General features: G+C 33.7%; 1 protein-coding gene across 2 annotated transcripts in view; it reads left to right on the forward strand.

Moving 5' to 3' along the window:
- Window positions 1–25,480, forward strand: part of LOC115884246 (protein singed) — a 67,797-nt gene that overhangs the window by 40,598 nt on the left and 1,719 nt on the right. For both annotated transcript variants that reach the window (XM_030902747.1, XM_030902748.1), the window contains exon 6: window positions 20,227–20,383. In XM_030902747.1, the coding sequence (XP_030758607.1) occupies window positions 20,227–20,383 (157 nt within the window). The remainder of the gene's footprint in view (window positions 1–20,226; window positions 20,384–25,480) is intronic.

The raw sequence follows: 25,480 nt of genomic DNA on the forward strand, positions 1-25,480 counted from the left end.
TGCCGCAGTTACAACAATTTCAAATTCAAGAGATTCGAAGCAATCAAATTTGTTATTAAATTTTAAAAATAAAACATGAGAAACATGAAAGGAAACAAACAAAACGAAAAAGAATTGATTATTTCGTCTTGGGCTTGTTTTCGATGTATTGATTTCTGAATTACGATAAACAATTTTAGAATTTCTTTTTTGTGACCTTATCAATTATCAATTCATTTGTGTTTTTTGTTCCTTTCATGTTTTCTGTTTTTATTTTTTAAAATGAAAAGAATTGATGCTTCCGCAGTGTCTTGAATTTGAAATTGTTGAAACTACGGCAACCTCGCATGACGCAAGCTCGACACGCCGACGCGACAAAGAAGCAGTGAGCAGTTACCAACCAGTGATTCGTGGCTGTCTTGGCCGACGGATGGTTGGGCTGCTGACGGAATTGTCGAAATACATCGAAAACAATGGCAGAAAAAAGCAAAATACGGTTATTTTAAAATTGTTGAGTAAAACATGTATTTTCTTAGATTGAAAGTTTAGTTCGTAAAAGTGGCGGTAAGAGACAATAATTCTAACATTTATTCATTCAGAAAGATATTCAAAGTAATGTGTAATGTGTGCTTTCAAGGTGTTTTGTAATCAGTGGTTCAAATTGTGATGAAGACTATACGAAAAATGTGTTAGTTAAAATGGGGACTGTTATTTTAGCAGTTTTTATAACAGCACGTAACCAAGTAAAGCAGCACAATGAAATGTATTAAGTTAAGTTGTGGTATCGAAAGAGAACTTGTCGCAGTTACAATCGATTCTGTCATAAGTAATCTTTTTTTACATGTTGGTAAGTTTTTTAATTTAACTTTTTAAACATTTAACTTTTAATTATTTATGTTAATAATTATCACAAATTCTTAAATGTAATGCATCTCTGCAAAACTCCTCAGGTGTTGTGATTGATTTTATGGATTACTGGTTAAACATAACTTTTCTTTCCATATGGCAACACAGGGGCTTGAATTATCTGAAATCCGGGCACCGATCCGGGTTAATTGGATGGTGAGTGGCAATATCTTGCCGGCGGGTTCTCAAAAATGTTGCGAATTATTTTTTTAAATTTTCAAAGTTCAAATAACTCAATTATTTTCAATTTATATTTTTAAAAATTAGTAAATAGAAAATATGTTTATTTTGGACAGAGGTCTACCACCTCTTAAAATATCTGCACTCATTTCTGGGACACCCTGTATAATTACTTACATGGTATTACTTTTAAACCTTTTTATATTATTTGGAACGTTTAAAATTGTTTAAAAATTATTTGTGATGTTTGAAAAAATATAGAGACTGAATAACATTAATATTATATCTCTGTTTCATAAATATGAAATATTACCGATTATGAGTTGTTTTACGGTGATCAATAAACTCAAACAATGTGATAATGACTAAACACACTGAAAGAAAGCCTGAAAAAAACGGAGAACAACTGGCACGTAGTAAAAAAGGGCAATTAAAGCCCCATATGGACTGTATTCAGACGTTTATGAGCTTTTACGGAATCGAAGTGTGTGTATTTGTTTGCATTGGAAAACGTATATAAATAGAATTGCACACAATTAAATTATATTGGCTTGAAATGACAAGTTTATGATCTAGATAGAGCTATAGAAACCTAGAATGGGCTACTTTTTTTTCAAAGTTTTTTAAACAAAATTTTATGTTGCTCTAACTATATTAAAGCTTTACTAAGAACCTCGAAACTAGCGGAGTAAATTAGCGGTTTCAATTAGCGTAGAAGATTGTGCCTCTAATTTCAATTCAATCACTCAAAACGTTAAAATTAGTGGTAGTAATTTTCAATTTTAAGCTTCATTCAGAACCCCGCAATTAGTGGCACAGATTATACAGGGTGTCCCATTTTGGTTGAAATCATACGGTATCTCCGTTATTAGTGAAGATAGAAGGGTGCGGTTTGCACAAACCTGTCTCACTTTTTTGTCAAACGGAAGATGCCGTAAACAAAATTTTCATAGCCCTCTTCGTTTCCGAAGCTACGGGTCTTTTTGAAAATTTTGCATTTGGGACACCTCCCTGTATTTTCTGTTATTGTTAAAGCTATCTAGAAGGTGAAAACTGTTTATTGTAGAACTTTTACGTAGAATACAGTGGCGTAAGTCTGTTTTTCTACCAAAAAATTATTTTCTTAAAAATATGAACTAAAGTTTATGTTTTTTAAATGGGACACCCTGTTATTATAAATCATATGATCTGTCTTGCCCATAAGCTTCTCACAAAATATCATATCACTCTATTATTTATTTTCACTATTTACTGCAATATTTAAAAGTTTATAAAAAGATCATATTTATTAGTGCTAGGGCCATGAATTGATAATAAAAGAAACTAAAAATGTATTAAAAGTATACTGCCTATCTGTCTCTTGTGTTATTTTGGGAGCCGCTATAAATTCATTAATATTAGGGAAACTAACTCTCTCTACGCTATTTTGTAAATTCTTGGCAATACGTGATATACGTTTAAGAATAATCTACGTATCGGAAATTTAGGATATTCCTTTAGCTAATTTACGTGAAAATATACTTTCAGCAAGATTGGGAACATTCCCCCTCATTAACTATTGGAAATATTAGGAATTACTGTTAAATTATTATTTTTTCAAATCAATGAATTGAAACCAATGACCCATATTTATAGCCTCCTCGATTCCCGGATTTCGCCGCTCTCGATTTCTGGATTTTTGGGGATTTTTTTTTGAAATTACGAAATATATCGTGGGCACGACAACAATGTCGAACACCTGAAATATGCTTTAATAATTCAAGATTTAGATTTTTGCAACCATCCCGTTAAAAAAAAAGAAAAATCTAAAAAAAAAAAAAAAAAAAAAAAAAAATTATTTTCAAAAGTAAAATATTATTTAATCCCAAATAAATTTTAATATGTGTATGACTATTTTTTATAAAATACCATTTGATTTTTTGTTATTTATCACGGCTCCTACTAATTAAGAAAATACTATACTTTAATTAATTTGCATAAATAGTGAAAAATAAATTATAGAGTGATATATATTTTTGAGAAGCTCTCAGAACAGATTATATGATTTGTAAATATACAGGGTGTTCCATTACTTGAAAAACACATAACTTTAATTGCATATTTTAAAAATATTCTTTTGTAGAAAAAAGCAGGGACTACGGCACTGTATTTCTACGTAAAAAGTTCTTACAATAAGCAGTTTTCACCTTCTCGGTACCTTTAACAATAACAGGAGATTACAGGGTGTCCCAAATTGCAAAATTTTTGAAAAGACCTGTTAGCTCAGAAATGAAGAGGATACCTGACAATTTTTGTTTGGCAGCATCTTCCGTTTGACGAAAAAGTGGGACAGGTTTGTGCAAACCGCACCCTTCTATCTTCACTAATAACGGAGATACCCTATGATTACAACCAAAATGGGACACACTGTACAGATTATAAACTTTTTTTTTCTTTATTGTTTTTCGTGGTTTCAATTTTCGAAATCGGACACTAGTTAGGTTACCAGTTTGCGCACATAGCACGCCCATTCATGGCCTCTAAAATTGTGCACTGCGCCTGACCGGGCATGTTATTGAATGAATCGGAAAACCGAATAGCTTTATGCAGTATTTACGCGTATCTTATCGTGGTTACGATATGGGCGAATGGCGCGAGTCAATTTTTAACGCGATACCCGCTAATAACGTTACCGCCTGACGTAATTTGCCGATCAATTACACCAAGCGTTTATTTCTAAATAATAACGTTGAAAAATTGCCTTTAAATGGACATGTTTGCGGGTATTTACAACCCGAGTCAGCCGGCGAGATCTTTTATTTAGGTCATGTATTGAATTGCTTTTTGAATTATTACTTTAGTTTCATTAGGTAATTTGATATAATTTGATATTTAAGTAGCTGGGATTTGTTTTAATTAAATAAATTATGGCCAAAATATGGATCTTTTTCCAATATTAAAGAACCTATAAAAGAGGCTTAGGTTTACAGCAGATAGTGACTTAGCCCTTCTAAGAGATTTTGTTGCTTGTTGCCCTTAACCCATTGGCAGACGTTAAACAATAAAACACTGTGAAATAAGCCATTTAGCCCTTTAGTTTTTAAATAACCTATAAATCAAACATTCAAAGTTTAATTCAAAGTCAGGTAGGTTTTAATAGCGACGCGACCGCGACAGAAATTTCTTTCGATCCGTAACTATTAAATGAAGAGAGTTAATACCACCTCACGTAAAGGAATAACCACCTGGCCTTATTTAACGTCCATGCACGCTATTCGGTTTAGCGATATCTCTCTATTACGCTGTTTATTGTTATTTTACGCGAGTTTATTTTTGCGCACAGGAAATTTTTATCGTTTGCACATCGTTATAAAAAACAATTTTCGTACCACGAATTAGGGATAAGATTTTTATCTGTATACATATAGTATACCTAATCTGTGTTAGTGTAATAAATTAGTGGTTTGAATTAGCGTAGAAGTTTGTTCCTTTAATTTCAATGTAAGCATTTAGACACATCAAAATTAGTGGTAGACATTTTCAATTAGTAGAAAAAGTTAGTTAACTTTAAAAAAACAACGATATTGTGTCTCTATTAATACTATAATACATTGTTACATGGATTTGAAGGACTTCCTAATGGTCTGAGTTCTTTTCAATGCGCTTTGGTATCGCCGCAACCGGCAAGCCATTGACCCAACAGCGTAATCTACAAGTCAAAGTCGTGCATAAGATAATTGAATTATTTATATTGATACGGTCGACCAGTCATCTCAACTGGTCGCGTACAATTCTCGTTCTTAAGAGTCTATTACGCTGTACTTTCGGGTCGCTCTCAGGGATCGGCTAAAGGATGATTCACGGTACACCGGACCGTACCCGAGCCGGACACGTTCCGTAAAGTAGACACCGAGCCACGTCCGGACCTTCAATATAATATGCAACACCGAGGGGACAACGGGGATCATGTCCGTGCCGAATATCTAGAAAAACAGTGTGCCGCGAGTTGGTACATTTACCAATTTGATGTTACTTTTAATTCTATTTGTTACAGTGGTACTACATTTCCAAATCCAGGATGATTTGTACAATAATTATTTCCCACGCGCACCGAAAATGAATAGATATTTAATAATTATCGTCGTTGATATTGCATTAAACGCGCTTACCATTCGGAGATAATCCGCATTAATTAACGACGTATTATAAACGTTGTAATGTCTATAGGGTTGCCTATATTAAATAATCCAAGAAAAACTTAAAAAATTTTTGCTGTTTCTAACATGAACACAGATATAATTATTAATGTTTGGTTTAATTAAAATTTATTTTCCAAGTATCGTGTGTATAGTATTTAGAATTACTTACCATTTTCAACCATTAATACTATAATTGGGTTTTCTGAATTTTATTTCATGTTTTTTCGTCTCGATTTGCTGTCTTTCTCAGGAAGTTTTTTTATGTAGAAATTTATTTTAAATTAAAACTGACAAGGTCACAATGCCAAACCGGTTAAATGTCATTTGCAGATGTATTTTGTTGTGCTTTATTTTTTTAATTGTACCAAAGTGGTACATTTTTAGTTTATAATGTTGTACGCGCTAAAAGTTGGGTGCGGCAACACTACTAGAAAACAATCGCTATAGGCCCGTAGACGAACGAAGTATTTAGCCGCGGCGGCTCATTTATGTTTGCCGCAACGGGGCCGGAACGTAGCGGATCCGAGGAAAAATGTACACCGACATTTCTTGGACGGGGCACGGACGCGTTCCGGCGAAGCTCGGACCGTGCAGAAGGAAAAATATATTATATTTCAGAAATCTGCCTAATAGTTCAGTCATTGGGGATTTTTGCTTGGAAAAAAGTCCGGAAGTTTTGCAACTTTGCAGGTTTATAGGTTTTGGGGTCCCTAACTAAAATCCATAAAATGCATATTTCCAGACTTGCCGCCGGCGCCGCCATCTTGCCAAGATGGCGCCCAAAATCGGTATCTTGTGAATATCTCGAAAACTATGCGTTTTTCGCGAAAATTTGTAGAGAGCAAAATTAAAGAGAATAAAATTTTCTATAAAAAAGGTTTTATGAAAATTTTCGCTAAAGTCAACCGTTTAGGCACAAATCCCTGGAAATTTTACAATTTGGCGTAAAATATGATATATTATGCATTGTCGATTTTCCGAAATCAAATGTCGATTAGGGTTCACTAAAACTAGTTTTAGTTTAGTTTCTTCAATTTTGTCATAAAACAGTGGCGTATCATTAATTCGCTCATTAATTTATGAATAATTAATTTTAATTATTGAAAATGTGTACTTGTTACCACACCACCCAATAGGTAAAGGACATGGCGCGTTTATTTAAACGTTTTTATACGTTAATTCTTTCATTTAACGAAGACCTACTCCACTAGATAAATTAAAAACTTTAACTTATCTGCACAAGCCCGACGGATCTGGCTCATTGATGTCAAAGTTGCTCGTGTCTGCTGTGCCGGGCTCATCAGGGTGGTCTCTCAATACGTCCAACTCTTCATCTTCAGCCGCCAGAGGGATATCTACAGGCAAGTCCAACTCCTCTTCATCGGATTCGTCGAATGACACTTCAGTGGCGTTGTCACAGGATTTTCCATTGCAGTATGCACAAATTATTGAACATTTTAATCCTGCTTTTCTGCATCCGTAGGCTTTACCATAGTTGTTGATTTTGCATTTACAGGATAAAAATGCCAATAGGGATTTTGGAGCTGGATCTTTCAACGTTGTGACTGGAGTAATGCCTGTTTTTGTTTTCTTCCAACCCCATTCTTCGGCATCTTTGGTACAACTAGATCAATGCTGAACCTGGTGGTAAGTTCGCAATGAATGACAATTAATTATTCATAAATTAATGAGCGAATTAATGATACGCCGCTGTTTTATGACAAAATTAAAGAAACTAAACTAAAACTAGTTTTAGTGAACACTAATCGACATTTGATTTCGGAAAATCGACTATATGTATGTATATCATACTTTACGCAAAATTGTAAAATTTCCAGGGATTTTGTGCCTAAACGGTTGACTTTAGCGAAATTTTTCATATAACCTTTTTTATAGGAAATTTCATTTTCTTTAATTTTGCTCTCTTCAAATTTCTGAGAAAAACGCATAGTTTTCGAGATATTTATAAAATACCGATTTTGGGCGCCATCTTGGTAAGATGGCGGCGCCGGCGGCAAGTCTGGAAATGTGCATTTTATGGATTTTAGTTAGGGACCCCAAAACCTATAAACCTGCAAAGTTGCAAAACTTCCGGACTTTTTTCCAAGCAGGCCCCTTTTTTGATCCCCAATGACTGAACTATAAGACTTAGCCCGGTCCTGGCGCGTTAAGCCACACCCAAAATTCCAAATACACGTGCTTTGATTAAGGCTTGATTAAGGTTTGCAGAGTTTCAGCATTTGCCATAAAATAGCGAGCAATTTGTTACAAAACCATATAAATTATATATCACTGTAATCACAAAACTTCCATCTATTTCCGTATTGTAACGGAATTTTAAATTATGTCTTTATTTTCGAGAAAATTTAGTCCAAACATAAGGAATATTTTGTTGATGTTTGATCATCAAAATCTTAAAAATAAAGAAGTTATTTAAAAATGTGCTACACGACGGATTTAGTATAATCCTTTATCTTTAATTTCCTTCTTCGTATGTGTAAAAATACCTAGCCAGTTTTACATAAAACGTTAAATGCCTAACGCTTATTTAGCTATTTTTTCGGACTAGTGAAAGATTTCTTCTTTAGAACATTTGACCATCTTCTGTATCTCACAAGCTACCAATACCACAGATTAGGTATCCTATACAGATAAAAAATCTTGTCCCTAATTTGTGGTACGAAAATTGTTTTTTATGACGATGTGCAAACGAGTCAAATTTCCTGTGCGCAAAAATAAACTCGCGTAAAATAACAATAAACAGCGTAATAGAGAGATATCGCTAAACCGAATAGCGTGCATGGACGTTAATAAAACCAGGTGTTATTTCCTTTACGTGAGGTGGTATTAACTCTCTTCATTTATAGTTATCGGATCGGAAAGAATTCTGATCGCGTCGCGTCCGCTATTTAAACTTAACCTAACTTTGAATTTAAAACTTTGAAATTGTTTTGTTTACTAGGTATTTTAAAACTAAAGGGCTAAAGTGCTTATTTCCAGTGCTTTATTGTTCAACGTCTGCCAATGGGTTTAGGACAACAAGCAACAAATTCTCTTAGAAGGGCTAAGTCGTCATCTGCTGTAAACCTAAGACTCTTTATAGGTTCTTTAGTATTGGAAGAGGTGGAATCCATATTTTGGGCCATATTTATTTAATTAAAACTAATCCCAGCTACTTAAATATCAAATTACCTAATAAAACTAAAGCAATAATTCAAAACAATTCAAACATAACCTAAAATAAAAGATCTCGCCGGCCGGCTCCGGTTGTCAAATACCCACACATGCCCATTTAAGCAATTTTTAAACGTTATCAGAGGTTATTTAGAAAGAGCGCTTGGTGTAATTGATCCGCAAATTACGTCAGGCGGTAACGTTATTAGCGGGTGTTGCGTTGACTAGCGCATATCGTAACCGTGATAAGGTACGCGTAAATACTGGATGACGTTATTCGGTTTTCCGATATCTCTCTAATAACTGTGCTGGTCAGGCGCTGTGCACAATTTTAGAGGCCATAAGTGGGCGTGCTATGTGCGCAAACTAGTCACCTAACTAGTGCCCGATTCCGAAAATTGGAACCACGAAAAACAATAAAGAAAAAACAAAGATTATAATCTGTATAATCTGTGCCAATACCTTCATATGAATCTTTTTTTTAGAATAGGTCTAAGAATCACCCCTTTAAATATTAGAATGTCGTTAAAGAACGCCCTGTGTGTGCTTTCTGTGCTATTTTCTGAGAAATCCTAGCCTTCCATTAAACTAATTAACGAAAATAATTTTCGAATTTATTACAGCCTTGTAACGGTCTCAATTTGCTTTAATGACGTACACTTACATGCGATCGGCAGAAACGTTTTTGCGGTACTACCGCAGCCACAAGCATCAGGGTTATTGAACGCGGAATTCTGAAAAAGAAAAATGATATAGGTAGATCGGTTCGGTCTCAGTCTCCATTCACATTTCGCTGTGATTATTGACTTTGTATCGTGTTGAAGACAGAGGTATAGAAAGGTATTATCAGTGACACCCTGACACCCTTCTGTTATTTTGAGAGCGTTTAATTTTATGGTGGTAAAACCAAAAAGCTTTAAACTTTCTGTATATTATTATTTTTTAATTGTTTTTTTTTCGAGGTTCAAGTTAACGTCTCCTTTTTGCTGCAATGGCTAAACTGGACGGGACCTACTTGTTTACGCGGAATCCGAACCGCGGTCCTCGGCCATATCATGGTCAATGGCCTACCGACTTAGGAAGTGTCTAAATTAACTCTTACTCACGAGATATCCGATCTCATCCGGCCTTGAACCGGCGTGAATGAGCAGTGTGTATCAATAGATTTTACACTTTTCCCTTTTGGACAACAGCACACGGAAAAAAATCATTTCTATATTCAAGAACAATCATGCACTTAAAATTTTACACTTTCTTTAAGGATAGTATTCTTTCCATGAGTACAACAAATATTTGGAACTATTTTACTTTTACACTTGCTTTTTAAATATAGTTATAGTCACTTTAAGTAATTTTGAATCTAAAAAAAAGAATAAAATTACTTATATTTAAGAAAAACTTATATTACTATCAAGTGAATAAATCCTTTAGCAACGAAGAAACTATTATTAAATGAAGTATAGATGCTTTTATATAATAATAAGTAGTATTCTTAACTTTTTTAAAACTTTTACTTGAAATCGGTGTATTAAGACGTTAAATAAGTATATTATTCTCGGCGCGAGAATAACACCCTATTTCCAAGATAGTAACTCTTGGAAATAGGGTGTTATACTTATATTAAGTGACCATCCCCGACAGCAACAACGCATCAGTGCATTCCTGATTCCTATCTTCATTTCATCGGGTTTCTGTTTGTCTTCTGCGACACGAGACGCGCCGGGTACTTTATATAAAGTGATATGTTAAAATGGAGGACCTTCTTCAGGCATGGGAGATGACGGATTTGACACCAAAATTTCAAGGTAATTTTAGCAATAATCCTACATTATTTGATGACATTGGTTTGAGGTTAGGGGGACTCCATTTTAATATGCATTATTTCTTATACACTGGTGGTAAACTAGGTATGTACGTGTTTGGAATGATTCAATTATGTTTTAACAATTTTTATTACTGTCTCTCGTTTTTAATTAGCGATGCCGCTGTCCAATATCTACCTATATTGGGAAATTACACAGTTTTATTGTATTTTCTTATTATGAAAAGCATATAATTTGGTAGGTGACGTTTGGCAATCTAATTTAAAAAGTATTAACCATATTCGGGGTTATTCTGGTGATATTTCAAAATTCCATACCTATTGTAAATGGAAATTAAGAAAAGATTTTACCAAAACAAGAGTTTCTAACAAGATCGAACCCGAACCTCCGAAAGTATAGGGTACACGTTACCGAATTTTGTGAGAACTATATAGTTTTTCGATCCTGGTTAATATTCGTCCTAAGAAAAACTAGTTTATCCTAAAATCGGGTTTGCCCGGTAACATACATGAATATAATAGAGTTGGGACGTGCTAAAAATTTCCCCCTAACCTCCAACCAATGTCATCAAATAATGTATGATTATTGCTAAACTTACCTTGAAATTTTGGGATCAAATCGTCATCTCCCATGCCTGAAGAAGCCAGGCCTCCATTTTCACATATCACAAGCACAAACGATAACAAAAAAACTTTATAATTTTATAAACTACCTAATCGGCGCGTCTAGTAACTAACCTAAAAGTAAGAAGAGGCTTTATTTTATAGTAGGTGATATTACACTTGAATAAAGTAATTATTACATGTACACAACTAATTCCTATACTTAATGCAATAATTTGCTAATTTACAAATAAGTATAAGTAGTACTCGAAACAAAACTTTATCTTAGAATTGTCTGGAGTGTAGTTATAATCTTTTTAATAATTTCAATACTAGGTAAATCTTAAATAAAAGATAAATTTTCTTAGCTTCTAAGGATAAGGTTTTCATGAAAAGAAGTATAACTAGATTTGCGGAATGGGGAAACTAGCATATCGTTGGTTCAAGATTAATAATCTTTAAGCCAGTTTAGCTCTTTTTTTCCGTGCACGATGCAAAGTTTCGAACCGGTTACCCGTCCATCCACTAGCATCGCCTTACGTCGCTTAACTTCGGTGTTCTAATGGGAACCGGTGTTTCGACGTAGCTGGGCCGTTGCCCTTAATTGTTTTTAATTTTTACTTATGCTATGTTCATTAAAATCAAAGAAGCGATAGCCATATATTACTTACTTCTACAGATGCCTGAGCAATACATTTATTAATATTAGACTCTATTAAAAAAGCCTATTTATTTTTTATTAAATTGTACTGAAGCTGTGGTTGGTTCCTTGTGAAACATCGTTGAAATATTAGTATTTTAATAAAGCACGCTTTTAGATGTTTCAAAAAACTTTTAATAAGAGTAACTTTAACTCAACATATATGTTTCGGCTTGTTAGGCCTTTTTCAAGAGTTTTTTAAGAACTAATCGTCTAACTACACTGTAACTATATATATTTACTATGGGGGTGGGTTCAAAGAGTTTACAATAGGGGTAATAAAAAATGTGTTTAGAAATCCTTGTTGGTCGTTAACATTATTTTCGTTTTTAACAGATTTTAGTATTTCTAACTGTTCAATGTAATTTAAGCGTCTACCTTTTGTTTCTCTGTGTAGTAACTTAATTGAGTTTTCATTAATTTTGTGATTATTTACTATACAATGAGTTGCAAGACCAGAACTATGCTGGAGATTATTAATAGACTTTACATGTTCTTTAATCCTTATATCTAAATTTCTACCTGTTTGGCCTATGTACACGGCATCACAATCATTGCAATCCACCCAATATACACTGACTTATTTTTGACATTAGTTTTGTCTTTATTATTTAATAAAATTTGACCTAAATTTCTTTTATTTATGTTAATAGTTTTACATCCTATTTTATTGAGATTATTTGATATTTTGTTAGTTAAATTAGGAATGTAGTTTAAAAGTCGATAATTGTTATTGTCTTTAGAATTAGCGGAATAAAAATTTTTCATTAATATTTTCTTTTGTTTTTCTTTAGCATATTATCAATAAGGGAACACTTATATCCATTGTTGATGGCGATTTGTTTAATAATATTTAACTCTTTTTTAAAACTCTCTGGGCTCAGTGGAAACATTACTAATCTATGAATTAAACTATGAAAGGGTGACATTTTGATTTGCCAGGATTGGTTGATTGACTATGTATTACAGTGTCTGTGGTAGTGGGTTTTCTGTAAATATCAAATTGTAATCTATTAGACTGTTTTATAATTGTAACATCAAGAAAATTGATGGTATTAATACCTTTTTCAATAGTAAATTGTATTCTCGGGTTAATTGAATTTAATAATGTTAAAAAACTGTTTAAATTTCTCTCGGTGCCTGACCAAATACAAAAAATGTCATCTACATATCTTGCCCAATAATTTATTTTTGATATTAAACTACTCTTGTTTTTAAATAGCTTCTTTTCAAAATCTGCCATAAATATTTCTGCGAATAACGGTGAAATTGGGGAACCCATCGGTAACCCATCTTTCTGTTTAAATATTTCATTGTTATACTGAAAATAGTTTTGTTCTAAACAAGTTTCAATTATTGTTATTAAATCTGATTTTACTATTATATTAAGATTAGATTTATCAATTAGTTCATAAATAATAGAGGACAATTCATGGGTTGGGATAGAAGTGAACAGGCTTTTGACATCGAAAGAAACGAGTGTTGCATTATGTGGAACTTCAATATTTTTCAAATTATCTAGCAACTCAAAAGAATTCTTTATGGCAAATTTTGATTGAAAATTGATCATGGAAGGAAGTGTTTTAGCTAGTATTTGACATAATTTATAAGAGGGAGCATTTATGTACGAGACGACTGGTCTAACTGGATTATTGTCTTTATGTAATTTTAGTAAACCATAGAGTAATGGGGGTGAAGGATTCATTATTTTGGCATAGTATTCATTGTTATTAGGTAATATAGATTTGTTATTTTTTAAAATAGAAAGAATTTGTTTTTGAAAATTACATGTTGGATCAGAAATTTTAGTAAAATCTCCACTATTTAAAATATCAGCTATTTTCTTATCATATTCTGTTTTTGTAAGAATTGTTATAGTGTTGCCCTTATCGGCTTTTGTAATTATTAAATTGTTATCATTTATTTTCTTGGTTATAGACTGTATGATATTTTTCTCTTTACTGTTAGTTTTTAAATATTTGTTACAATTATTGAAATTTTCTAGTATGCGATATTTATTACATGTTGAGGCATGAGGTAAAGTCCCAACTGCGATTTCGGTGTTAACTGCTAGCAATTCTATGTCTTTTTTGTTAAAAACAGCTGGGGAATATTTTAATCCTTTTTCCAATATTGAAATTTCATCATTTGAAAAAGTAATATTTGATAAATTAATAAGTGTAGGGTGAAATGCAAAAAGACTGTTATTTCGTGTACTTACCACCTTGTTAACATTGTCACAATTGTTGGATTTAATAAGTTTATTAAGTTTCTTTAATTGTGTGTTGTAATGTAAACTAACTAAGGCACTAATTTCTTCTCTTATGAATCTGTCTCTGTATTGAAAAACAAAATGACCTTCTTTTTCTAACAACTCCGTGTAGCATAGCTTCTTATGTAGGTTGATGTTGTCTCTTGGTCCGGACCAAGGCGATAAAAAGGAAACACGATTTTGAGACAAAAACAAGACAAACTTGCGACAAAATATGGGGAATTCTGAAAAGACAAACTTGAGACAAATTGTCCACACCGCAAAGACAAAAGTACAACAAATTCAAAAGTTTAGTTGTTGCGAATGAGTTTGATTAACCATGTCGTGTGATTTAACTTGTCGCAAAATATACGAACAAAACAAAGACACTTTGATCTTTACCGACTCGAGACGGGACATTGAAAAGTCTCCGAATTTTGAAGCAAAACAAAAATGAGACAAAAATGTCGCGGAAATGTATTGGATTTGACGCAATTTTGTCGCAAAACATGAATGTTTCTGTCTTGTCGTTTTTTTGTCTGCTTGGTCTGAACACGGAATTAGATTTGCAAAAATTGCCTTTTGTTAAATAATCTTTATGTTCTTTAATTCGAAGATTTAAGGGCCTGTTTTGTATATTACATTTTTTGTTTGCTGTCCATTACTCATTGGTTTTTGTATGGGTTAAAATAAAATATTATTATGGTAATGGTTATTTAATAATAATAATAAATTGAGTTATTTAATAAAAATAAAACTAGACGAGTTTAAAATATTTTATAAGATTATCTAGAAAAACTTCCGTTATAACTGACAGGTAAAACGTTCTGTGTAGACGATGCTTTAGACTAGAAAACATATTATCTAAGTGCACTAAACGCCTACAGTTGTTGTTTTCAAAGAACTGTGATAAAACAATGAAGCATTTACAGACAGCCGATAAAATGGCCGTTGTTAGGACATCGTCTAGACAATGGAGAGTGTTTAGAATGTACGTGGAGGCGATAATACTTTTTGTTTCTTCACTCGAACACAATGCAACGAATACATTATACGATGCCAGCAGATTTCTTGCATTTCTGATTTACATTGATGCTTGATAGACCTAATAAAGAATAATTTTGTTTAGTTTGCTTTATTAAAAACAAACTAAGCGCTGCTTGTTTTGCACTAAGATTATTTTTTAAGGAACTTAACTTATCAACCTCTAGAACAGCCTATTATGTCCTTTTTGAGTCACATCTTCGTTATGCCCTTCCATTCTGGGGCACTTGCTGCGCAACAAAATTTTTCGATATTTATTGGGACTGAACAGTAGAACTCACTGCCAGAATTTCTTTAAAAATTTTAAAATACTCACTCTTCCTTCTTTATTCATTTTTGAATCCGTTTGCTTAATCCGCAAGCACATATCTGCTATTCCCGAAAGGCCATCTCATAAATATCGACTTAGGAATGCGGAGCACGATCTTTATCTGCCAACCCCGAGCTCAGAACTAGTTAAAAGTTCAATACTGTAAAATGCCAAAAAAATGTACAATCATCTGCCTTTGAATATCAAGTCGCTTTCATTCTTTCCCGCATTTCGCACAGCTCTGAAATCATACTTACTGTAGAGAGCCCTATATGCGGTAAACGACTTTTTTGTTGCTGTTTAATCATGAACAATTTTGAATTTTAAAATTTTGATCATCTCACACACTGGCCAAAGGTCAAGTATTTAATATTTTTTAACTCTTAAAATTATATCTACACACACCGGAAAAGTCTAGGGATATTACAATTTTATCCAGCCATCGTCAGTAATTTTATTATTTGCATTTCTGATATAATAAAATTAAAATAAACAAATAGTTTACAGGACGTATTGGAAATAAAATGCGAAATTTACCGAATTTTTCAAATTTACCTTGATTTTTATTGAACTCAAAAAAATACACACAATTTTTTTTATTCTAAACTGTGAATTAAAAAAAAAAGATAAAACCATTTTTACTTAATAAAGGGTATGGCCTCCTCTACTGTTCATTACAGCCCTACATCGTCTCTCCATGCTCCTGATCAGGTTGTCGATCTCTTCTTGAGGTACAGCCTGCCACGCTGCGTTCATGGCCCGAACCAGATCCCTACGAGCTTCACGAGGCATACCCATTCTCAAAATTCTTCTTTGGAGCGAGTCCCATACGTGCTCGATGGGGTTGAGGTCAGGAGATTGTGCCGGCCAGGGTAAGATGTTTAATTGATGAGCATTGATAAACTCACTTACCACTCTGGCTGTATGAGGCCGTGCATTGTGATGCATGAAAATAAAGTTTCTCCCAAAATCATTGGCATATGGTAACACGACAGGCTCAAGAATTAAATCACGATATTTGATTTCTGTTAGAAACCTTTCAAGAAAAACGAGATCGGTTTTTCGGCCTAACTGGACTCCTCCCCAGACCATAACTGTTCCACCTTGATAAGGGTGCATTTCCTGAACATGATCCAACCGAATAAGATTTCCCGGTTGTCTCCATACCCTAAGCCTTCTCGAATCCGGATGAATTCCAAAGCGTGACTCATCAGTGAAGAGAACATTGGCCCATTGTTCATTCGACCACTGAACATGATCTTGGGCCCACAAATATCGTACCTCTCGATTTCCTCTCGTTAAGGGTTGATCTCTCCAGGGGCGTCTGCTTCTTAAGTTGACCTGTCTTAATCTATTGCGAACAGTGTCAGGACTAACGGTTACATTATGTGTTTCCTGGAGAATTAAACTAAGCTCTGGTGCTGTAAGAGTCGGTCGGCGTCGAGCATTTAATTGTAAAAAATGATCTTGCTGAGGGGTAGTAATGCGATGTCGCCCTGTGTGCCTTTCAGCAACCTCACCACTTTCACGGTAACGTGCACTTAATCGCGATATTACACTTTGCGTTGTATTTAATGCTCTAGCTACGTCGATTTGGCGCATTCCAGCTTCGAGCATACCCATGGCCCTTAGCATTTCGTCTCTGTTAAGATGTCTACGCTCCATAATGTCGTCTAATACTAAACAGAGTTATTTGAATGAGTTCTGGTCAGTTATCATAAAAACATAGCTAGTACAGGTTAAATTCGAACAATTATTGATGCTAGGTGCTTTTTATACATTTGACAAAAAATGCACAAACACTTCTGCAAATATCCCAAATTTAGAAATAACTAGTGTGACTACTTCGTTTCAATCGAAGTAGAAAGAATCGGCCTACAAATATGTGGTTGTTAATTCCAAACATTTATTTTTAACTTTAATAAAATGATATCCCTAGATTTTTCCGGTGTGTGTATTTACAATCCTTGATACGCCGTAATTGTCCATGTATGTTCTTTTTGTAATTTTAATTACTTAAATTTTTTTGAATTGTATGATTTGTATTGTATATTTTTTATTATTTGTATATTTTTTCGTGCTTTTGTTTGTTTCGTGAATGCTTTGTCGATGAAGCTATTTTGGCTTTTTGCATAATAAAGCGTTATTTATTATTATTATTATTATAAACATTAAATCTAAACATACAGGGTGGTCCCAATTGTATTTGGAAAACTTTGACAAAATATGTATATTCTGCGGATAGTAAAAATTTATGTTTTAAATGCTTCGTTTCTCATACAGGGTACATTTGGGTGTTTTTTGAATTGAGAAATTCGGTTTTGATGTCAGTATGTCTCCTATATTTATAGGAGGCGCCACTTACATTTAAAGAGTATCTAATAACTTTTTGCCCGTACCTGTATTATTATTAATGCGAGGAAAAATATCTTTGAATAAGAAGACTAAGGAAGGCTAAGGAAGGACATAATGCTATCCATGTATTCATGCATGGTGGGCGGAAAAGCCGCCATAAAAGCTCTCTAGGGTGGGGATCCTTGACAGTTCTGTTTGACGATTCATTTGACACATTTGAATTTGATTTGAAATTTTGTGGATTTGCCAGTCTTTACGGAGCTTATTTTATGTTATGTATTATTTATTCTACTACTGATAGTTGTATAAAGGTAGTAAATCTAGATGGAAATTGTGGCAGAATTTAAATTAAGACACTATCGCGATTTATCGAAAAAGACTCTAAAATAGTTGGTTGTGTAGCGTGCGGTAGATCTCGGCAAAAATTGAGTGAAATAATGGAACAACTTTTCGCTAGTAAGTGACTATATAATATACATACGTGTAGTAAACCGATCATTTATGAAATTCACTTAAATTAACTAAATTATATATTTTTCTTGCATTTTAGCTTTTATTTGTTACTTGTCAAAGATGTCAAAGAATTTAGATACGTTAATTTGACTTACCTGCTTCAGTAGCGTATCGGATGTTTGTGTTAATAAATACTTATTATAACTTATCTATTTTTATTAGAATTATATATTTTTATAACAATTTTAATAACTACCAACATTTATTCACAACGTAAAATAAAACAACAAATTATTGAGTCTACCCCACGTCTACCCTAATATCATAGTTTTACATTTTTTAAATAAAATTAGAACGACACTGATAAACCGGAATTTAAGTCGGCCATATTTGAGGCCCATCGCGGTGTACCTAAGATTTTTGATATGCTCCTTCCTTAGTCTTCTTATTCAAAGAAAAATATCAATTTCCGCCATTTTTAATGCCAAAGAAAGGTAAAAATCGCTACGAGCAACTGTTCTCGAGATCTATAGTGGAGTGCTTTAAGCCCTTAGGAGATACAAACCTTGGAATTCATTTACTGTGAACGAATTTTTATAAAACTTTTTGCATTGTATTGTTAATAAGATATATTACATAAGTTTACTTATTTAAATTCGTTGCTTTCACTTTACTATTTAAATAAACACACACATATACAAACGCATACATACAAGATGGCTCCGTTTTCCGGAAAAACTCTGTATCAGGATTCCTATTTCTGATTTTCACTCCAAACCTTTTACAAAATATATGTTTAATAGTAGTTCACATTTAAAAAATATTTTTATAGATATACAGGGTGAGTCAAATATATATCATTTATTTATTCGAGTTCAGTGAATTTGCTATAAAATTCTGGTTCCAAAAATACCTTAATACCATAGAGTATATTAAATGGTCTTTGAATTATGAGCACGTCCATAAGGACGTCCATATAGACCTCCAGGAACCTTCCTATGAGAACTTCTAATCGAGACGATCGACTTATTGTAAGTTTATCGCTAAGAAACCGCCGCGCCGTTTGTCAGCTTTTCAAATTGATAATGAATTGCACTTGAGAACCGTACGTATTAACTAACGGACTACAAGAAGAAGATTAAATGAAGCAAATCTTATGTCAAGAAGGCCTGCTTCGGGACCAGAACTTTCTAGATGTGTTGACTAGGCCCAAAAGCAAAGGCATGGTCTTAATGTAAAAATTACGAAAAATGTTAGTGCCTTCTTTAAAACCGAATATTTTCAACAAAAATAAAGCTAATGAGATTAACGAAAAAACAAACCATCGAGAAAGGATGTATCTAGATGATAAAATAATTTTTAAATTTCTTGCTGTTTTAACATATTTCACAGGGTGTTTCAAACTTTCATCAAAAATATCAACATTTTATTTTCCCTCGTATAATTAACGGATGGGGAGTTTCATTTTTAATTTAGAAAAAGATACTAAGAATTCAAATAATTTGGCAACACACTGCTTAAAAAATCATCAAAATCGGTTCATTAAAATAAAATATATTAACCTTTAAAATACATCAAAGTTTAAAGGTGCACATTTTTCGTGCCGGTGATTGTATTTCAAAAACTATACATTTTAGTCATGTACTTTTCTAATGAAACAAACCTTTATTTTTTTACTAGAATCCAAAAATCAATTAATATATAGGGTGTTTGTTCTATTACAAAAAAACATAACTTTGATGTGTAACTTTTTTTGGGGACACCCTGTAGAACTCTACATAATTTTAGAAAATACTTTAAATTGACTTACATAAGCTCAGAAAATTTCACTTCAATACAAACTTCTGTTCTCCTTGCAAAAACCGCGTCGTATAATGACGCGCCACCCTGTATAATTCGATTTCAATCAAAATTTCAATGATAAGAATATAAGCAGAATAGGTATAGCTTATGTATTAGATTTATTTATTTCAATAAATTTACTTAGAAAAAGAATTAAAAAAATAAAAAAATTAAGAAGGAAATAATTAAGAATTTACTAAAATTACTAAAATAAAAAATTAAAAGCAACGAAAAAAAATGGATAAACATTTTAGTATTTTATCTATAAAACACAATACACATTAATACATTGACAGTAATTGAATTCCGAGGTAAAAGTCTCTGGGCACTCCACTACTATGGAATCGAAATAGTCAATACATTTATTTCATCATTGACAAAAATAAACACGTTGACTAGATATATAATAAGCCTTTATTTTATTCATAGGTGTTGATGTAACTGCCAATCAAGAGGAGATCTCCGATCATGAGACTTTCCAGCTTGAATTCGATTGGAGTACCAAAAGATGGTACATTCGCACAATGCAGGACAAGTACTGGACCTTAGAAACGGGAGGTGGTATTCAAGCATCAGGAGATAAAAGGTACAACCCTGTATTTGAATTCAATCCAACGATTCTTTAATAGAAATAGTTTTTTTTTCCTTTTTTGTTTTTTTTTCAATTTAAATCTTGAAAAATGGTCTGGATTTTCTGTCCCGGAAAGTGAAATCTACAAGATTACAATACTTGAAGTTATACTTTAAATTGAGAATTCAAATCAAAATTACCTATATTTCATACCCAATTAAACTTTTAGTTACGTAATTGAAGGCGCGATTTTTAAATTCAATGTCGCCAACCATGGACATATTGGAATTCAAATTTCCCGCTGGGGATTCAGGTGGTAGCTCTGCTGTAAAAAATGCCAACTTGCCACATTTATTTATTTATTTCCTGACTGTTTTTGACACTCTAGTTTTGTATTACGAGTTTTTGGTTTAAATGAATTGTGTTGTCAAGAATAGTTAACCTAATAGGACTGCAAAATAAAAACAGCGAAACGCGCGTCCAATGTAAAAGTAAAAGTGTTTTGGTGTATTGTGGTGATTTAGTGTTTTTATTTTGCTGTGTAACACCAAAGGTTCCAACCCTCAACTGAAATCTAATAGGACTGCTTATTCAGCCGAAAGTGTCTGCCAGGTGCATGCAAAAACTCTTCACTTTCTGACGTCATTGTAGTCTTTGTCATGATAGTGTGTGTATTATTGGTTGCCGTATGCAAAACATTTATTATTTAGTTTATTTATTTAAACACCTTATATTATGTATGCAGCATAGAAAATTAACTGTATAAATCGTACTAAATACTCGGATAATGCATTTTTAAGAACAGTAGTTCCCGGCATCACCTTTTTCAGGCATTCTTTTTAGAGTATTTCCATATTTTGCTTTAAAATTGTAGCGTTTTTATAAAACATTACCACTGCGAACGGCAGCTTTTCATCGGAGAGCAGTCGTGGATAAGGTATTTCACTGGAAAGAACTAATTAATAACAATAAACAAAAAATACAGATATTGGGCGCCAGGCATGTACAGAGAAAGAAAACACAGTTGTATATTACTTAAAACTAATGGCTATATTTATTCATGATGAATTCTGATAGTAAATAGCATTGTACAATTTTAATAATTATTACAGTGGTTAAATACTATTACAAGGCGTAATGTAATGAAACCTAAGATCTAAATCATATTGTAACTACTAAATCGACATAAATGTTCTTAATAATCTAACCACTAAATATAGTCTGTACGATATTATTTAAAATGTACGTTATTAAGTTAAGACTGAAAATCGACTGAAAATCTGAACCTAAATCTACACTTAGCTGTTCTTGAGGCAATCCTGTTTCGAAGAGTAGCAGCGTGAGGTAGGCTCATATCTCTGTGCTGTCTGTCGGCGATCCTGTTGGGCAAAACAACAAAAGGGGCCAGAATGAGGACACCATGAATCAATACAGCCGTAGCTACTGACTAGGCTTAGAAATGGGAGCGAAGCAGCATGGGGCTTACGCTGTATCCATACTGTGGCAACATGGGGACACTACCCGTACCTTGGAACACTACTAGGACCTTGGATAATGTCCGTAGCTTGGACCATAACCTTGGACACAGTCCGTCCATAAGACAACGGTACAGGGGAACACTACCCGTACCTTGGATACTACTAGGACCTTGGATAATGCCCGTACCTTGTAAATAGTCCGTATCTTGGACCATAAAAATATGAAACTCTTGTTTAAAACCAAACAAGGTCTAATAAACAAAATAAACCTACCTCGAATTACTTCCGAGGGCTCAATAATAAACAAAGAATCTGTCCTTTCTTCCATGTAACATTCTGGAGGACAAAAGAAAAGGGACGCCAACGTGCCAGCAAAATACAAATACAAGTTAAGTTGGGACATCCAAAACTCTACCCTAAAAATATGCAGTAATAATATCGAATCTAAAAGGATAATATCTCATCTTTACCTGTTGGTTTGAAATAGCAGCTGATTCAGATTATACAGCAAGATTTAAATAATCACATTTCTAAAAGCCGGGATGGTTAGGTTAGGCTACAGAGCGCCAGTGTTCCCAACTCTCAAAAATTTATCTCCCTAAAAATCTAAAACGCTCGCATCAAAAATCCCCAAAATATCCCTAAAAACCTAAAAAAATATCCCGAAAAAACCCTAAAAATATAAATAATAATAAATAAACAATTTGTTGTGTTTTAAGTGGTTGACCTTGAAACGTCTAATCACAGCAATGTAGCCAACTTTTCGAAACTTTCCATTAAAGCAATATCAAACCTTCTTAAATCCAAACAACTAAAATCCCCACAACTGTTATCCAAGATTCGGTGATTAAAATAAATAAATTATTTTGTTTTATTTATGCTTTCCTATTAATTTTGAAAAATAGCAGTAGCGGTCTTATCTCCTCTTTGGTAGTGGTAAAATTCCATTGAAATTTTATCCCTAAAAATATCCCCAAAAAATTTTACTCCCTAAAAAAATCCCCATATAGATTTTTTCTCCCCAAATTTAGGGATAAAATCCCGGAGTTGGTAACACTGCAGAGCGCTAAAAGCAAAAGTCAGTCCACAGCACAGAGTGTTGACAGAAGCGATGTGTTGACAGCGCCTCCACAGAGCGATAACAATGAACGTATTTATAAACTCTATAACTCTAAAAACTTTACAAACACCTTTTTCACATTTAAAATCGACAAAATAGTTAACTCAAAATTTCTCAGCTGTTATTTTTATTAGTTTACCATAGTCAACCAATAATACACACTATCATGACAAGGACTACAATGACGTCACAACTGTCAGCTGAAGCGCGGGAAGATGCGAACGCAAGAACGATAAACTAATAGGATTGCCCATCCTCATAAGACGTACGTTCGCCTCTTCCCGCGCTTCAGCTGACAGTTGTGACGTCATTGTAGTCCTTGTCATGATAGTGTGTATTATTAGTTATATATGGTATACTTATAAAAATAACAGCTGAGAAATTTTGAGTTAATTATTTTGTCAATTTTAAATGTGAAAAAGGTGTTTTTAAAGTTTTTAGAGCTATAGAGTGTATAAATACGTTCATTTTGTGTTGTGGATTGTGACAAAGTGCTTATACTAAGTGCCTACGATATTGTTTATTAATTATTTTAAAGCAAAATATGGAAATACTCTAAAAAGAATGCCTGAAAAGGTGATGCCGGGAACTACTGTTCTTAAAAATGCATTATCCGAGTATTTAGTACGATTTATACAGTTAATTTTCTATACTGCATACATATAAGGTGTTTAAATAAATAAACTAAATAATGAACGTTTTGCACCCGGCAACCAATAATGCACGTGTGTGTATTATTGGTTGCCGGATAAGGACTAATAACCATGACAAGGACTACAATGACGTCACAACTGTCAGCTGAAGAGGCGAACGTACGTCTTATGAGGATTAGCAATCCTATTAGTTTACCGTTCTTGTTGTGTTGTGATACTTTAAGGTTAAAACATTTTTACTAGCAAACTTTGCAGTCGAACATTGCTCCTTTAAGAACTTCTTTTAGTGCGAAGTGTACAAGATAGCTTAATAGCCGTTTTAAAAAACTCATCGCAAACCTTATTAGAATATTTTGAACGGGAAAGCGATAGTAACGGTCTTTTATGTCCCTTAAGTGCTATTCTTCTTAAGGTGCCGTGCAGATTCCTGCGTAGGCGTTCATCTTTTTCTTCCTCATCAGATGGTTCTGTTAACTGCCGCGACTTGGAGTGCTTGGAAGTCCTGTATGCCTGTCCAATGACGAATATTTCTCAGCCAGGATAGCTTCCTTCGTCCTATCCCCCTTTTGCCCCCCTCTATTTTACCCTGGAGAATCAGACGCTGAAAGTGATAGCGTTCTCCACGTAGTATGTGTCCCAAATAGGCTATTTTCCTCTTCTTGATGATTTCGAAGAGTTCACGTTGTTCCAGACCAGCTCTTCTGAGAATGTCTTCATTCCTAACACGGTCGACCCAGGGCACTCTTAGCATTCGTCGTAGGGTCCACATTTCGAAGGCTTCAATTCGGTTTATTGTTGCTACCTTCAGTGTCCATGCTTCCACACCATATAACAAAACGGACCAGACATAGCACTTCACCATTCTGTATCTAAGGCCGAAGTTCAAATTCCTATCTGTGAGAAATCTTCGCAGTCTCAGAAAAGTAGGTCTTGCTTGTTCGATCCTGCATTTGATTTCCTGATCCGGATCCCACGTTTCGTTAATCATGCATCCCAAATATGTAAATTGTGTGACCTGCTTGATGACCTCACCATTTAAGTAAATTCTGGTGTGCGGAATATTGTTTCTGGTAACAGCCATAAATTTAGTTTTTGTAGTATTTATGTTTAAACCCAGTCTTTGACTTTCACTGTTTTTAGAAGGATTTGGAGATCATTTGCATTGTCTGCCAATATCACTGTGTCATCCGCATATCGGATATTATTAATTGGAATGCCATTTATTTTCAAACCAATGAGACTATCGGAGATTGACTCAGTGAATGCTCTTTCCACATATAAATTGAACAACATTGGAGACAGAATACACCCTTGCCTTACCCCCTTTTTTATTTCAAAATCTTCTGTTACTCCTACGCTATGTATACGAATTTCAGCTTTTTGGTTCCAATACAAATTACTGATGAGCCTTATATCTTTTCCATCAAGTCCCAAGTTTCTGAGGTATGATACAAGGAGGTTATGTTTAACATTATCGAACGTCTTTTCATAGTCTATAAAGCACATGAAGACATCTTTTCTCTGATCTTGGCAATTCTGTACTAAAGTTTGAAGACTGAATATGGCTTCTCTAGTACCAAAGCCGTTCTTAAATCCAAATTGACTTTCTCCACTTACTTCCTCACATTTTTTGTAGAGTCTTGTATGCAGTACCCGTAAAAAGAGCTTAAGAAAGTGGCTCATTAGACTAATAAGACGATACTCTTTACACGAAGTTGCGTTACTTGACTTGGGTAGCGTGATAAACGTAGAACGAAGCCAGTCTTCAGGGATGTGACCGGTGTCATAGATGTTATTGAAAAGCTGTACTATAGTTGTAAGTTTTGTTCATTAATTAAGTGGAACGTTTCCGAATACATAT

This window comes from Sitophilus oryzae, unplaced genomic scaffold, assembly GCF_002938485.1.
Source record: "Sitophilus oryzae breed Bouriz unplaced genomic scaffold, Soryzae_2.0 scaffold_227_pilon_pilon, whole genome shotgun sequence".
NCBI classification, from domain to species: Eukaryota; Metazoa; Arthropoda; class Insecta; order Coleoptera; family Curculionidae; genus Sitophilus; species Sitophilus oryzae.